Raw genomic sequence first — 14,949 nt, forward strand, 5'->3', positions numbered from 1 at the left:
ATGAATATTTCACATAATATGTTATTCCAAATGTTAGGATTTTTAAATGCACTATATAGATAAGTGGGAAGTCTACTGTAAATTCAGTGAGATTATACATATATAACCTTGTGCTGTGTATACTTTATGTTATCTATACCTAAATTAAAACTCATTAATTACAAATCCACTTAATTGAACTAAATTAAAAGTAGATACATTCAACAATTTGGTTCCATCTACATGTATCTCTCTGTATACTGATTTCTATTCAAATTAAAATACATTAATAAAGGCCCAGACCAAACATTAAAATAAAAAGGATTAACCAATAATTCTTTCACTCTGATACAACTGTTTTAAAGTTATTATTAATCTTTTTAATTTTCTTGTTTTTCTTCCAGTCTCCATCCCTAAGAAGAAAGAAGTTTACATTGTGATCAGAAAGGGGCTGTGGGCTGGATCATGGCAGTCTTGAGGTCAAGGGATGTTAGGAAAACACTATGTGTTTATAACTTCTTTTATTTTTCTTTCTTTTTTTTGCTTTTGAGTAAGGGCCACACCCATGGCATATGGAAGTTTCCAGGCTAGGGGTCGAATCGGAGCTACAGTTGCCAGCCTATGCCACAGTCACAGCAAGTCGGGATCCAAGCTGCATCTCCAACCTATACCACAGCTCATGGCAATGCTGGATCCCTAACCCCCTGAGCAAGGCCAGGGATTGAACCCACATCCTCATGGTTCCTAGTCAGGTTCGTTAACCACTGAACCATGAAGGGAACTTCTGTGTTTTTAACTTCTTTCCCTTCTTGCTCTCTTTCCCTTTTGCAACACCACATCCTTCTCTGAGAAGCCCTTCAGTTGGAGAAACACTTGGAAATATCCAGGCCCTGCATGCTCTCCAAAGAGGGAGGGGCCCTTAGCTGCCTCCTTGCTGAACAGAACCCTTTCCTCACCTTCACATTATCTTTCTTTCCTCTTGCTTCTTTTACTTCCTTGGCTTGTAATTTGCCCTTTCTCAATCAGTTTCACTTTTTTCATTCTTTCATAGCATTTATGCCTCAGACTAAATGAAACAGAGTGGGAGGAAGCACAGCACTGAGAGACCTAGGCTTTAGGTATTTTGTTGTTACAATTTGTACTTTACACAGCAGTCCATTTAGAGGTAGTCATTTCTAGGCATGAAGGGGTATATGTCTCCATTTAGGTCAGAAGATAAGGACATTTTCATAGCTTAGAGAAATTGTTTTGAGACTTTCCAGGAAATACACTATAAAAAAGAGACATTAACAGAGAAAGTATAGTAAGAGAGCCCTTCAGTATGCCTGCTGAATAAAGGGCTGTGGGCTCCAATGATATCAGTGATCACATATGTACCTTCAAGTTCAGAATGGCTGAGAAGTGACTAATGGGTCATGGCCAGAGTCTGGGATCTCTTACCTCTTTCAGCAAAGCTACTGTAATTTATTTCCACATTTTCCTTTATTAAAAGGCTATTTGCTCCAGATTCTTAACAGAGAAGTCCTAAGGCACTTACAAAAATGATTTCTAAACATATCCTCAGAAATTCTGTTGAGGGCAGGTGAGTCCTCTACCCAGAATTTTCTGACTTGACCTTCAGAAATGCTCAGATTGATAGGAAGGCTGCCTAACCTTTGATGTTTCTCTGACTTGAGAGAAAACGTGAGAAATAACTTGGATCACGTGGTTTTCCTAAATCTGTCCCTCCAAAGACTTCGGTCACCTTGAAAAGTGCAGTCTCTTTACGAGAGTTTAAAGGTTCCACATTACCCGGCCCCTGTCTACCTCACTAAACTCACTTCCTGCCACTTTGCTCTTCATCCACTATGGTCAGAGTAAATTTCCAAGGAGGATGACTAAGTTATCCTGGTTTTTCCACAGACATCCCAGGAACCCTCTCAGTTGTTGGCACCCTGGAACATCTGGCTATCCCCCTCCCCAGAGTTCTCTGCATGCACCTAGATCCCACTCTGGGTCTTTGCACTTGCAAGCATCTCTCCCTGGAATGGTGTTTCCTATACCGACACATGGCACAACTCTTACGTTTTTTTTAACTTCGCTCAAATGCCACTCCTCCTTTGCCAGTCTATCTTAGAATGGCCTCTCTTCCTATCAACTGCCATGGCCTAAATCCATCCCTTTCCTGCACCTTTGAACACCTATTGCTCTCTGGAATTGGGCTTGGTTTATGTTTCTTTGTTGTTGGTTTCCTCTATGAGAAAACAAGTCCTAAGAGTTCAGGGACTTAGTGTATTTTGTTCACCCTTTCTTTGAGCATCTGGAAGAGTAGTTTGAGCTTAGTAGATGCTCAACAAATATTAGTGGAAAGAGTGAGTAAAAATTTAGAAACTTCATATGTAATTTGGTGACAAAAATAAGTTTATTGTACTCAATTTACTTTCTAAAGGCTTTTGCTCTACATTTGGATAAATTCTATAACTTTCAACAAATAGGAAACTAGAAATAATCAACAGAACAGTATCTCCCAAAGAGATGACCAGTAGAAATTCTTCACAACTTCAGAGTATAAGGACTTCACAAATTTCCAAAGTGCAATTGTTTTTTTTTTTTTTTTTTTTCCCTCCCAACTATTTGTCATGCTGGTAGAATGAATGACCTTTATTATATGGTATTTCTGAGATTACAAATGGCAAGAGTGAAGCCATATAAGGTTTCAAAATACTGTATCCAAAGTCAGTCTCCCCTTATGAGTCATACTTTGACTAGCAAGTAGAAAAAAAAAAAAAAATCACAGTGATGTATGTAGCCCAAGGAGTGGAAGGGCATGGAAGACAGGATTAGTGAAAGAAAACTATATACAGTTTCTTATTCTAAGTGCCTTGGCAGACTTCCTTTAATTGCAAAGCAGGGATCCTGATAAATTGATTTTTAAAATGTGGTAATGGTAACGATTAATCTCTTCCTCCCCATGGTCCCATAGCACTTGGTGTATGCCTGGATTGGAGCACTTAACAATCTGTCTTGAATAAGAGATACATATGAGAGGGTCTTCCTCATTTAGCAGACTGTACAGTCCAGGAAAAATGAACAGGGCTCTGAATCAGTGTTTTAAAAAATATTTTATTTATCTTTTTTTTTCTAGAGCATTTATAACTGAGAGGCAGTAAGTAGTCAAAAAATATTGGTTGAATTGGTAAGAGTAATCAAAATCAAGGCGTGAGAAAGGCATCATCTGTATCAGAGAGAGGAGAATACTTTTTATAGGATATGCCCTCTCAATTTCTTCCTTCTCTCATTTAGAAAGAAGTAAAAACAAAACAAACAAGGAGCTTTTGAGCCTTCCAGGTTTATAGGCAATATTTAAAAGAAAGTGGCAGGGGAGTTGAATCATTAAATAAATGGTTTTGAAAAGTCTGCACCTATTATCCTGGGGTGCAAGATATATTTCCATTTTTCTACATCTTTGTGGATTCTCCGTCTTGGCAATCTTTTAAAATTTTTTGACGTTAGATGTATAAATAAAAAAAGATCTCTCTCGCTCCCAGTTTGGATTTCCCTGATTATCAGTGAGATTAATTTCTCCTTTTTTTCCTATAAACTATATTTTCATACATTTGCTCTCTGGGAGACTTGTCTATTTTTCTACTGATTTGAAGGAGCGCTTTATGCATCCTGCATATTTATCCATAATTTTAATGATTCCTTTGCTTGCCTATTTTAAAAAATTGTTTCTGTTCATTTTTATGATGACAAAGGAGGTAATTTATTTCTTAGACTTTCTAGGTTTTGTATTTTTCTTAAGGAAGCCCTTTTTACTGTAAAATTATTATATTATTTTATATTGTCCACAGCTTTCATGTAGTTTAGTTTTAGCTCTTTGATCCTTCAGAAATTGTACTTGATGCGTCTGAGTTAGTCTTCATTATTTTCTCAATAAATACCCAATTACCTGAACATAATTTATTTAATAGTCCATCTTTTCCCAAGAGATTTGAAGTGTCATGGATTTGGTGTATTCCTATAGTAATAATATTACCTCTCTCTTTTATCCTTTGGTAAAAGTGTATTGAATATACTTAATTATTTTTCTTTGATTTGAACTAGAAATAAATTGTAAAGTTCTGTGAAATTCCTTTTTATAATTCTGATTAAATGCATATAAGTCATCAATTATTTTTATGTCTATAATAACAGATTTTCTCATTCATAAACTAGGCATGCTATTCAATTTATTTATAATATCTCTTCAATAGCTTTCTTAATCAAAATCTTGAACATTTTTTAGTACAAGATGTGTTCCTAAGCATTTTATTCCATTTTTTGATATTGCAAATAGGATGCTGTTCTGTCCATGATTTAAAAAAAATTTTTGGTTACTTTTTATACACAGAAAATTACTCATTTAAATATATATATATATATAAATGGTCTGTATATAGAGAGGGCATGAATCTGTCCTTTTAGTTTTAAACAAAACAATAGAAAATTACATGAATTAATGGAGCTTATATTTTCATGAGTTATGCACAATACATAATACACATAATCAACATGTAAATTAAATAAAATGTTAGAAGGTAAAATTATGATGGTTAAAGAAAAAGCAGCACATAATAAGTAATAATAGGAGAACTGGAAGTGTCAGGGAGAAATGGGGTGGTGCAAGACCAACTTCAATGGGGAAGTGATATTTGAACAGCACCCAGAGGTGGTAAGAGGGTTAGCCATGGATACTGGAGGAAAGAGCAGTCTAGGCAGAGGAAATGCCAGTGTAAAGGTTCTAGTGTGAGAGTGTACCAGGCGCATTTGAAGAGCAGTAACCAAGGCCAGAGGGGCTGAAGCAGAGTGAACAACCAGGGAAGAGAGATGAGGTGAGGCAGGTCATGGGTGCAGACCACACAAAGCTGTGGAGAAAAGGACACTGACTGTAACTTTGTGTGGATTGGAGACTCAGTACCAGTTTTTGGAGAGAAAGGTGACATTTTCTGACATACACTGTTAAAAGCATCATTCTGATTGCTATTTGAAGAAACCAAGGATTTTATAAAATCAGGGAGACCACGGAGGAGATTATTTCAATAATGCAGGCAAGAGATGATGCAGGTCCAGGCCAGATTAGTGACAGTGGAAGTTCTGAGAAATGTCCAAAGGGAGGGGATACTTTGAAGGTAGAAGACCCAATTTGTCCTGCCGGACCAGCAGTGACATGTGAAAGAGAGGTGTCACAGTTGACATCCTTTCGCCACTTTTTTTGTCCCCCTCACAACTTATAGCTTGAGTTTTTCATTTTTGCTTTTTTCCTTTTTAGGGCTGCACTCACAACATACGGAATTTCCTGGGTTAGCTGCCAGCCTAAGCCACAGCCACAGCAATGACAGATCCGAGCCATATCTGTGACCTACACTACAGCTTGTGTCAACTCCAGATCCTTAACCCACTGAACAAGGCCAGGGATGGAACCCGAATCCTTGTGGATACTAGTTGGGGTCTTAACCTGCTGGTCCACAATGGGAACTCCAAAGCTAGAGTTTTAATGGATTGAGATTACTCAAGTTTGGAAGTTGGACGGACATTCAGTTTAGCTGTGGTGAAGTGGAGCTGACTGTGGATGGCCTGATGAAACTGTCCGGTAAGTAGGTGGTAAGCAGTTGGAGACATGGGTCTGGAGTACAGTTGGGGCTACAAAATTGGGAGCCATCAGCAGATGTGGTGTTCCGAACTGTGAATGAGAATGAACTCTCCAGAGAAGTGCAGATAAGAAAGAGAAGTGAAAGAGAAAGAAAGAGAAGTGACCTTAGGCATGAATTAGGAGGAGTCTAATGCGCCAAAGGGGATCAAAAGGAAGTGACCAGTGAGGTGGGAAGAAAGCCAGCAGAGCATGGTATCCTGGATACCAGGTGAGGAAAATGCATCGGTGAGCAGGAAGAATGAGTCTCAAATACATTTGATTTGAAAAGTGTTGGAAATTTAAAATCCCTATTTCAAAAGAAACTTCATCAATCTCTCTCTCTCTCTTTTTTTTTTCCTCCCAGAAACTTCTCTCCGTACAGACACTGCCAGCAGCCAGATGAAGACACCTGTCTCTATCTGCGTGTGGAGTCATAAGCAGTCATTTTCTAACTTGGCAGTGCTCTTCCCAGTGACATTTCCAACACCGCCTAGAGGACCAGGACACTCAGTCAGGCTGGCAACGCCAGGGGTGGGCCCGATCGAATCCTTCTCAGCAAATTCTTATTCAAGAAATAAGAAACCGGAAAACTCTGGGCATTAATCCATTAAGATGCAATGTTATAGTGAATGTTTTGGAGGTAAATGCTGATGTGCAGATATGCAAAGTTTTCAGGCTTTGGTTTATTTAGATTTGAAAGAAAATTGATTTAAAAAATACTAAGGATAGTTTCATTCCTTTCCTACTTGAAGTAGCCCCAGAGAATGAAGAAGAGAATTGAGGAAACTGATCTTCCTAATTCAAACCCCTCTTTTCTAGAAATGTATTTTCCTCCATTGCATGTGTGTTTCAAATAATCAGATCCCAAAATGGCTTCTAGTCTCCCCCCTTTCATACCTGGGTAGCTTTCTTCTTTCTATACTGTCATTCCCACCCTCCCTCTCTCCCTCCTTCCCTCTCTTTCTCTCCTTCCTTCCTTCCTTCTTTCTTTCCTTCCTTCCTTCCTTTCATTCTCCCTTTCTCTTCCTTTCAGAAGTTCTCTCTTTCCTTCCTTTATTTCTTTATCGTTCTTCTTTTGTTCATCAACAAATAATTATTGAATACACAGAATATTCCAGGCCCTTAGGATATTCCAGGCCCATAATTAAATTTTACAGACACTGTCTCTGCCCTCATGGAACTTAGTTTGGTGGTGATGGTGGTGGGGTCAGACAATAAATTAAAACTTATACAAAGTGTTATATAATTGCTGTAATAATAATATGTGCTATAAAAAGTGATACCATATATTAATTTTTAATAATATGGTAAAATTAGGGAGAGCTCTCCCAAAGGAAATAAGCTGGGATCAAAAGGATAAATAGCTCATAAAGTAACCTCAGAGATAGAAACTCTACAGAAAATGTTAACAGCCTATGTCTATGAAGACACAGAAAATGAACAGAACAATCTCTGATATATGCTGGATTTAGACCCAGAGCCAAGACTATCAGAGAGTGAAAGATACTCTTTCTGCCATCATCTCCTTTTGGAATCTTATTCTAGTAGAAAAAGATTTGCTGTTAAACATCACAAAAACTATCATGATATAAATAAATAACCTAAATATATTTTTAACCCCAAAACTTAGATGACCTGTAAGCTAAACGAACAAATACAAGTAAATAATGCTCAGAGGATATTTAATGTGGCTAAACAAATAAACATACTGCTCAAAATTATATTAGATAAAACATGATTGTTCTCTCCAAACTAATTATTTGTATCCCCAACATAGAAGTACCTTTGATAGGATATAGGTTTGACTGCCATTGTGGACACTCAAAGCAACAGAAGTTGAAACATGGTGAAAGCCTGGTCTTCTCTTGCCTAACAGTCTGAATGCAAGCCTACCAGCATTGGGATGGTGGCTCCGTGATGTTGAGGGCACAGTCGTCTCATATCATGCTGCTCCGTGCACCCTAGAATGTTGCCCTCATCTTCATGTTTCAAGATGACTCACAGGAAGGAAGAAGAAGTTAAGAGAAAGGTGCAATAGTTTCCCTTTAGAGGCACAGTCCAGAGTTTTCTCACATCATTTCTGTTGTTAAATTGCTAACTGAATGGACTTTGTCACACGGCCACACCTAGGCTGGGAAATGTAGTTGTTACTGTGGGTAGTCAAATGCCCAAGTGAGACATAAAAAGAAGATGATATCAGATAATTAGAGGGGGGCAAGCATTCAGCACCACAATGAGAAAGGATAAAAGCACTATGATAACCTAAAGGATACAAGAGGAGTTCCCTTCGTGGCGCAGCAGAAACAAATCCGACTAGGAACCATGAGGTTGTGAGTTCGATCCCTGGCCTCACTCAGTGGGTTAAGGATCCAGCGTTGCTGTGAGCTGTGATGTTGCAGGTGCAGCTCGGATCAGGCATTGCTGTGGCTCTGGTGTAGGCTGGCAGCTGTAGCTTTGATTAGACCCCTGGCCTGGGAACCTCCATATGCCACAGATGTGGCCCTAAAAACCAAAAAAGAAAAAAAAAAAGATACTAGAAAGGGGGAGACTAGGCTCCTGACCTCAAGGATGCCAGAATCCAACAGATGAGAAAAAGAGAGTCAGTGTTCTGGGAATGAAGACTGGCTATACATTGATTCTGTTTGAGGACTTATTGTTATAGAAAAAGTAACAGCTTATCTGGACTCTGAAGTACATGTGTGTGTCCGGTTTCAACAGGAAAAGAAGGGTAAGAACCTTTCAGGAAGAGGAAACCACGTTACACAACTTCCTTGAAGAACCTCCATGGGCTTAATGTTGTGTCTGCACTTAGCCTGTAGTCAGATGACTTAAAAAATAATCTTAGCTACAAGTCTTAGTCAAAGCAATGAGTCTTATTGAGCTTAATGTAAAAGTGAATTCAGAAAGTTTTGAATCATAACTAGTGCATTCCTGAGTGTTGAGATGGCACTCGACAGACCTAACAAAAAGACAAAGCTGAAGTTCTTCTTAGCACTACTAATCCACTAAGTATGTAGCCATAAACATAACTTTTCCTTTTATATTCTAAAGACCTCCCCAACAGTTAAGGCAAACAGTGAAGTAAGATCTGTAAAATAATCCATCTCTAGAACATCACAACTCATAAAAATTGGATTAACTAAACTCTGGCACGATGAGAAAAATACAAATCATCATTTCCACGAGTATAGCAATGTGTTTTCTAAAGTATATTTTACATACATTTTCAGTTGACCCTCAAATCTACAGTGTAGGCACAACTAGTACTGCTATCTCAACTTTCAGAGCCAGGAAATCAAAGCTAAAATACATTAAGCCATCACTCATTATCAAATATGAAGAGTTTCAGAGATGAGACTCAAACCCAAGACAGAACAAGAACATATAACCACTCTTGCAGGAAAATAAAATTGGCCATGCACATATTCTCAGGTGGATGGCAAAAGTCAAAACTAAACGTAAAGGGTTAAATGCTAATCATCCAAATATATTCTCCATTAGCTCCTTTCTAATCTTGTCATAAAAAGGCATCTAAACCTTTTGTTGTTGTTGTTCTTATAAACACAGTTGCTAAAGAATTTTTAACAAAAAAATGATGTAATTTCTGAGAATTGTAAAAGATTTGGGACCACTTCTTTTACTATCTTAATTTATGTATCGTGTCTTCCCTAAAGTTGGCATGCTAGAATATGCTGATATGAGGTTTATTTTATACAGAGGTAGTTTGATAATCCATTAAATTTCATCATGATATTTAAAAAATTGCATTGCTACAAGAGGCTATTGATAGAAATGTAGTAATAATTTATCAAAATACTGTTAAGTCAGATTAATTTGGGATGATTATTTTGGTCAATTAGTGTCTGAATTTAGATTGTCATAATAAAATATCACTTCTTTAGTATTTTGGTAAATAACAATGTACAAGCTAATTGGAAATTCTGCTGGGTATATTCTAACAAATGTTTTCAATTTGCGGAGCATGCAAACAATCCCTAAAGGTTTTTAAAATAAATCTATATTCTTATGTAAAATATCCATTTGCTTAAGAATCATTATTCTTCAAATCTGTAAACACAAAGACAACTTTTAACAAAGGCAAATGTTCATAATTTAAATTGCTGAAATGAGTGAAGATGGCATGTATTGGAGCCAATATATATCATGATGGCTTTGAAATACACATGATTACTAAAAGTAAAGTGTCTCTTCATTGAACAGCTCTATATATCATCCACACGCATGCACACATATATGTTTGTGTACATATACTGACCTCATGGCTACAATGAAATACAGGTTTTATCATTCCCATTGGCCAAAATCCCATAGTTTATAAGTGAGGGAGACACAATCTCAGGTTTGTGTGATCTCACCATCTATGTGTTTTCTACTATATCCACAATTTCTTGTTATATATGCCATGACTCTCTAAGAAAAGTTGTACATTTACAGGAACATCTGGATTGACAGCAGTATTCTATTTCTTTTCTTTTTTTTTTTTTGACTCAGGTGTTAATTACAAAATTGTTTGCATTATAACATTATAACTATTATTCCGTCCTTTTTTGTTTTTTGTTTTTGTTTTTTTTTTGCTTTTGCTCTTCTCTGTATGTAAGATATAATTTTGCAATGAAATGAGAAAATAAATATTGTGTCTTCTAGGACCAGACTGTTGTGACAAAGCAGTCACAAAGCGGTCACACACACACAAAAGATCATCAAAGGAAAATGGGGTTTGCTATATCTAAATTAATGTTGGAGCAATCTTGCTGTGATGCACATGCTGACTAAAATTAAGATGGAAATACAGTTTCAACCCTACCTTTCTGATTGTGCACCCAGTCTTCTGTATGTCATTTTCCATGGTGTGCCAGTTTGATTTAGTTTAGGTCTATTAGGTCTTAATTTGGAGACAGAATTTCTGGATCAGAATCCCATGTAATTGGCATAAGGTTATTTACTTCTCTGACCTATTCTTGTTTGTAATTTGCAGTCTTGGTTTTCCTTCCTAGAATAAAATCATTTTTCATCATTTATTTACATCCAAGCTTGTTCTAGACAGGGTGTAAATAGACCCCCAAGAATATCAATTGAGGGGAAAAAATATGGAGAGTCCACCTAAAGCATGTATCCTTTTGTACTAAAGCTCCAGCCAAAGGTAAGTGGCTATAAAAATGATTCTACAGTTTGCCACCTCCCTTTGACTCACTGTCTATGGAGAAACACCTTGCAATGTGACTCAGCTGTCACGAAATAAACTTTAGAAAGTCATTTGTTCAAAACAACAACAAATGGACAGTAGGCTGAGGGCCATAAACAGAGATACCTGCAGAACAAATGTGCTTTCTGAATCAGAAGTCAGGGTCCAAGCATCCTCGGCTCACTGAAGCATCTCTGATATTTACACAGTAATTTCATTCAGGAGCTTCCTTACTTTTCACTTTCCCACTGATTTAGTCACCTCTTAGCAACTTCAGGCGCTCCAGCAGGGGTCAGGAACCCCCCAAAGCAATTTGTGCTGAAATCACAGAAAATCAAGATGGAAAGACTTCATTGGTGTAGTCTGTGTATGCCCAGGGAATTGGGGGAGCAGACTGTTCACCAGGATGTACTTTCTGTTCCTCTGTGAAACCTGGGTTCATATGCCTCCTGGGAGGGTGGCTGAATCACCTTCTTGGAAAGAGTCATGATTTTGATAGACTTTCCTGCCAGGAAGTTTTATTTTAGACCAACAGTTTGTTTTCTTCATTTTCTGCTTAAGTCTCCTTGGATTATTTTTTGGGGGCCTGGAGAAAGAGGCTGATCATCTTCATAATTATCCCTTCCAGAGAGATCTGAAATCATATCTGACATCATTTTGGCCCTTCTTCTGCTCCAAAAACGACTTGCACGTATTTTCTATGTGGAATATTTTCTTTCTCATTTGGGGTTTTAGTGTTGTTCTCTTGGTAGTAAATTTCATTAGTCTTTTAAATGAAGTATAAGCTTTCTTGAACTTATTTGCCCTCCATAGAATTCTCAATTCCTTAGACATACCATAATAATAAATTGGTCAATCTTTTCACTATTCACATATTCCCAAGAAGATGAATTTGAATAAAAATGGAAGAAGACCCATGACTTTTGGGCAAAAAGGAAGTTTAGAGAGAGCAGAGAGAAACGACTAACCTATAGAGAGCACCCACTATGTGCCAAACCCAGGGAACTGAGGGAACAATTCTTTGAAAACACTAAGAAATTGTAGATACAGCAGTGAATAAGACAGACAGGGTTCCATGTCACTGAATCCTCATAATGATTCAGGATAGTTATTATGAGCAATATGTCCCCATTCTTTCCATGTCACAGTTGAGGAAATTGAGCCACACACCAGAGACCATTCCGCAAGAGAAGTCAGACTTGACTCCAGATCTGCCTTGCTTCAAAGACTGAGTTATTTCTGCTTTACGACATGGAGCTCTCTCTCCTTCCAGTTCTGGATCAGCAAAGCTGGGGGCCGGGGGTGTTTCCGATCCCCCGCAGGTGCCACTTATCTGCCACACTAAAATCTCCTCTGTCTTCCACTTACTCTCATATGTTTCCAGGAGCCCTGAGCAGTAGTTGCACCCAGTTGCTATCTGCTGCTCCTAGGTTCCTGCCCACTTTGTCCTTCTCTTATATATCAGACTTAATCACTAAAGAAACACAATTTTCAGGGGTGATCACACCAGGATTTGGGTGGGAATTATATTTAAGGATAAATGTGGCTTATCCTCTCTGTTAGGATGAGTCAGAGCACCCACTCCTACCAGCACCAACGGAGACGTAGGAGGAAGAGTGTGACAGGGCCCAGTGACCACTGGTCAATAAATCAGGATCTCTGGGCTCTACATCCAGAGTGTGTGACTAGGGCAAGTCCCATCACCTCCCTGGGTCTCCGAGGAGACTTTGAATATATTACTAATAATCAAAGGCCTCCTTGTGAGTCATTATCTGTTCTTATGGTCCTAGGACTGTATCCACAATATAGGAAGTACAGTTGGAAAATTTTATTGAGGATAATAGATTTGCCAAGGAACAAGGAAGGGGAGACAAAAAATAAAAACAGAAGCGGGCTTGGAGGGATAGTCTTTAAAATATTGGCACAAAACTAGAAAGAATATCTCCTTTCCATTTTCTTAGAGCTTTGCAGGTACAGCTCTCTTCCATAGTACTTGAAGAAAGAGCCCCCCCCCCCCAACTCCCAGCCCCATGGCCATGACTCCAGACACTCTAGGATTGGTAACTGAGGAGAAGACAGAAGAAAAAGGTTTTGTTATTCCTCTTTTGTCCGGTGTAAGAATAGCTTTCGAGATAAGAAGGCGCTTGCGTGTTTCTGCTACTTTTGTCAATTCCATCATTTTGTTATTCAGTTATTGTACGCTGTTTTTCATAAAAAGCTTTAGGGAGACTTTTGTGGGTTTTGTTCCAGGATGGAACTAGTTTTAATTTAAACTCAGTCAAACAAAATTTCTCAAAATTAAGATGTGTTTCTGCCAACATATCTTTCTAACTTGGATTATCTACTGTATGAAGTCAGAATAAGAGGAAGATTAGCAAATTCGATAAGGGTCAAGATCACAGGGAGACATTAGAGAGGGATCAGCTTTGCTTTCTTCCTTGAATGTTCAAGTGTTCTTTGACATGCAATGTGAGAGAAAAGACTATATAGACTGAGGGAGGATTAGCAGGAACTTGTTAGAGGGAACAGGTGCCTCCTTTAAAACCATTTTGTTTCCAGTCATCCTTCATCATGGAAAAGCACTGGAAGGTTTGGTTACATGTATATAGAATATATACAAATACAATTATATGTGTCTGCCTCTACACATAAAACCACGTTATTAGTCAGGCAGTAAAAGAAAATCTATTCCTGCAAAAAACGCTCAGACCAAACTTGTCACACAGTTGCAGGCTTCCTTGGTTCTTTGAATCATCCCTGAATGACCTGTGTACAAATTACAAAACCCTAAAGAGTTAAAAGTGTTTGTTTCACAGGAAATTGGAAGAAATTTATGTGCGCAAGTGAAGCTGAAAGGTCGAATGTGTGACTCACATCTATTGACAGATGGAATGAGCATAACATAAGCAGACAGTGACTAGAAAACAAGCCGGTTGTGTGAAAGTATTTTTAGAGACTAATTTCTACCCAGCTGTGTCATCTATGAATGAAGAAGTTTGAGAAAGTTACCTAGGGGTATCTGAGCTCAATCAAGTGAAAGTTAATGATACTGATTTGGCTTAAATATTCATCGAACTTGGATGTGCAAATGGAGCTAGGATTTGAGCTAATTTCCAGGGCAGTCAGGTTTTTTTTTTAATCAAAGTGATATAACCCTCTGTATTAGGACTGCATTTTAGTATGGAAACTTGAGGTCAAGAGTCTGTAAGACACCAATAATTTCGGAGTACTACCAAATGATGGCTATAACATAGAAACAAGTTCTTCTGGCAACTGGTATAATCACTAAGTATGTGATCTCTGGAGACAGACTTCACGGTGTGAATTCCAGCTCAGCTACTTAATAAACATATGATTTTGGACACTTTTACATTTCTGTGCCTTAGTTTCCTTTTCTTACCTATACGAGGTGAATAATAACCTATGTATCTCATAGGGTTGCCCATTAAGGAGCCCATAGTAAATGTCATGCTCTTTTCTAGGTCAGAAGAGAAAAAAATCCCTGCTCTCACGTAGCTTACGTTCTAGTTGAGGAGGAACAGGCAATAAACGAACCAACAAAATATGTAAAAATATTCATACTTCAGGTTATGATAGGAGGTACGGAGAAAAATAAAGCAGGAAAGTGCTTTGTTTATGAAAAGTACTCTGCAGGGGCTGCTACAATTTTAAGCCAATTTGAGAAACTGACACATGCTAGAGAAGTAACAGTCAAGTCCATGGGAATTAATATTTGCCTCTTTAGGGGGCCTGGCCAGGTAGGGTGCTTCATCCTCTGGTGAGAATGGTTGATTCAAGGATGAGAGCATAAAGCCCAGATGCTCCAATCCAGGTGAACTTGGGGAATTGTATTGAAGACATTGGAAAGATTCTGGAGAATCTGAATGTGGAATGACTCATGCCTGAGGATTTTGGCAGCCATGTTAACACCTTGTGGAACCTGAAAATAAATGCAGGCTGAGTCAAAAATGCACGCTTTGTCCTTATGACACCTTCCAAGTTTCCACCTCAAGTCTCAAATGTGAAAACATTTAAGTCAAGAAGACCTCTTTATTCATTACTTGGGTTCGACTTGTATTTTCTGTCATTTGCAACCACAAAGAGTCCTGACAAGCAT

General features: G+C 38.1%; 1 protein-coding gene across 12 annotated transcripts in view; it reads left to right on the forward strand.

Annotated features, from left to right (window-relative positions):
- The window catches only part of LOC146405318 (uncharacterized), an 887,521-nt gene extending 877,698 nt beyond the window's left edge, over positions 1-9,823 (forward strand). For 10 of the 12 annotated variants that reach the window (XR_014837126.1, XR_014837133.1, XR_014837127.1 and 7 more), the window contains 2 exons: positions 5,270-5,590; positions 5,994-9,665. Coding sequence is in view for 1 of the 12 variants with exons in the window: in XM_085011605.1 (XP_084867731.1) it covers positions 5,270-5,336 (67 nt within the window). In the remaining 11 variants the exon portion in view is untranslated. Of the gene's footprint in view, positions 1-383; positions 2,750-5,269; positions 5,591-5,993 lie in introns of those variants that run through there. The other 2 variants (XM_085011605.1, XR_014837140.1) reach the window with 2 other exon arrangements.
- The last annotated feature ends 5,126 nt before the right edge of the window (positions 9,824-14,949 follow it).

The sequence above is a fragment of the Sus scrofa genome, chromosome 2, assembly GCF_054392235.1.
Source record: "Sus scrofa isolate SSC_HxYL_T2T_F1_AM1 chromosome 2, Sscrofa_HxYL_maternal_Yorkshire_Landrace_v2.0, whole genome shotgun sequence".
Lineage (NCBI taxonomy): Eukaryota > Metazoa > Chordata > Mammalia > Artiodactyla > Suidae > Sus > Sus scrofa.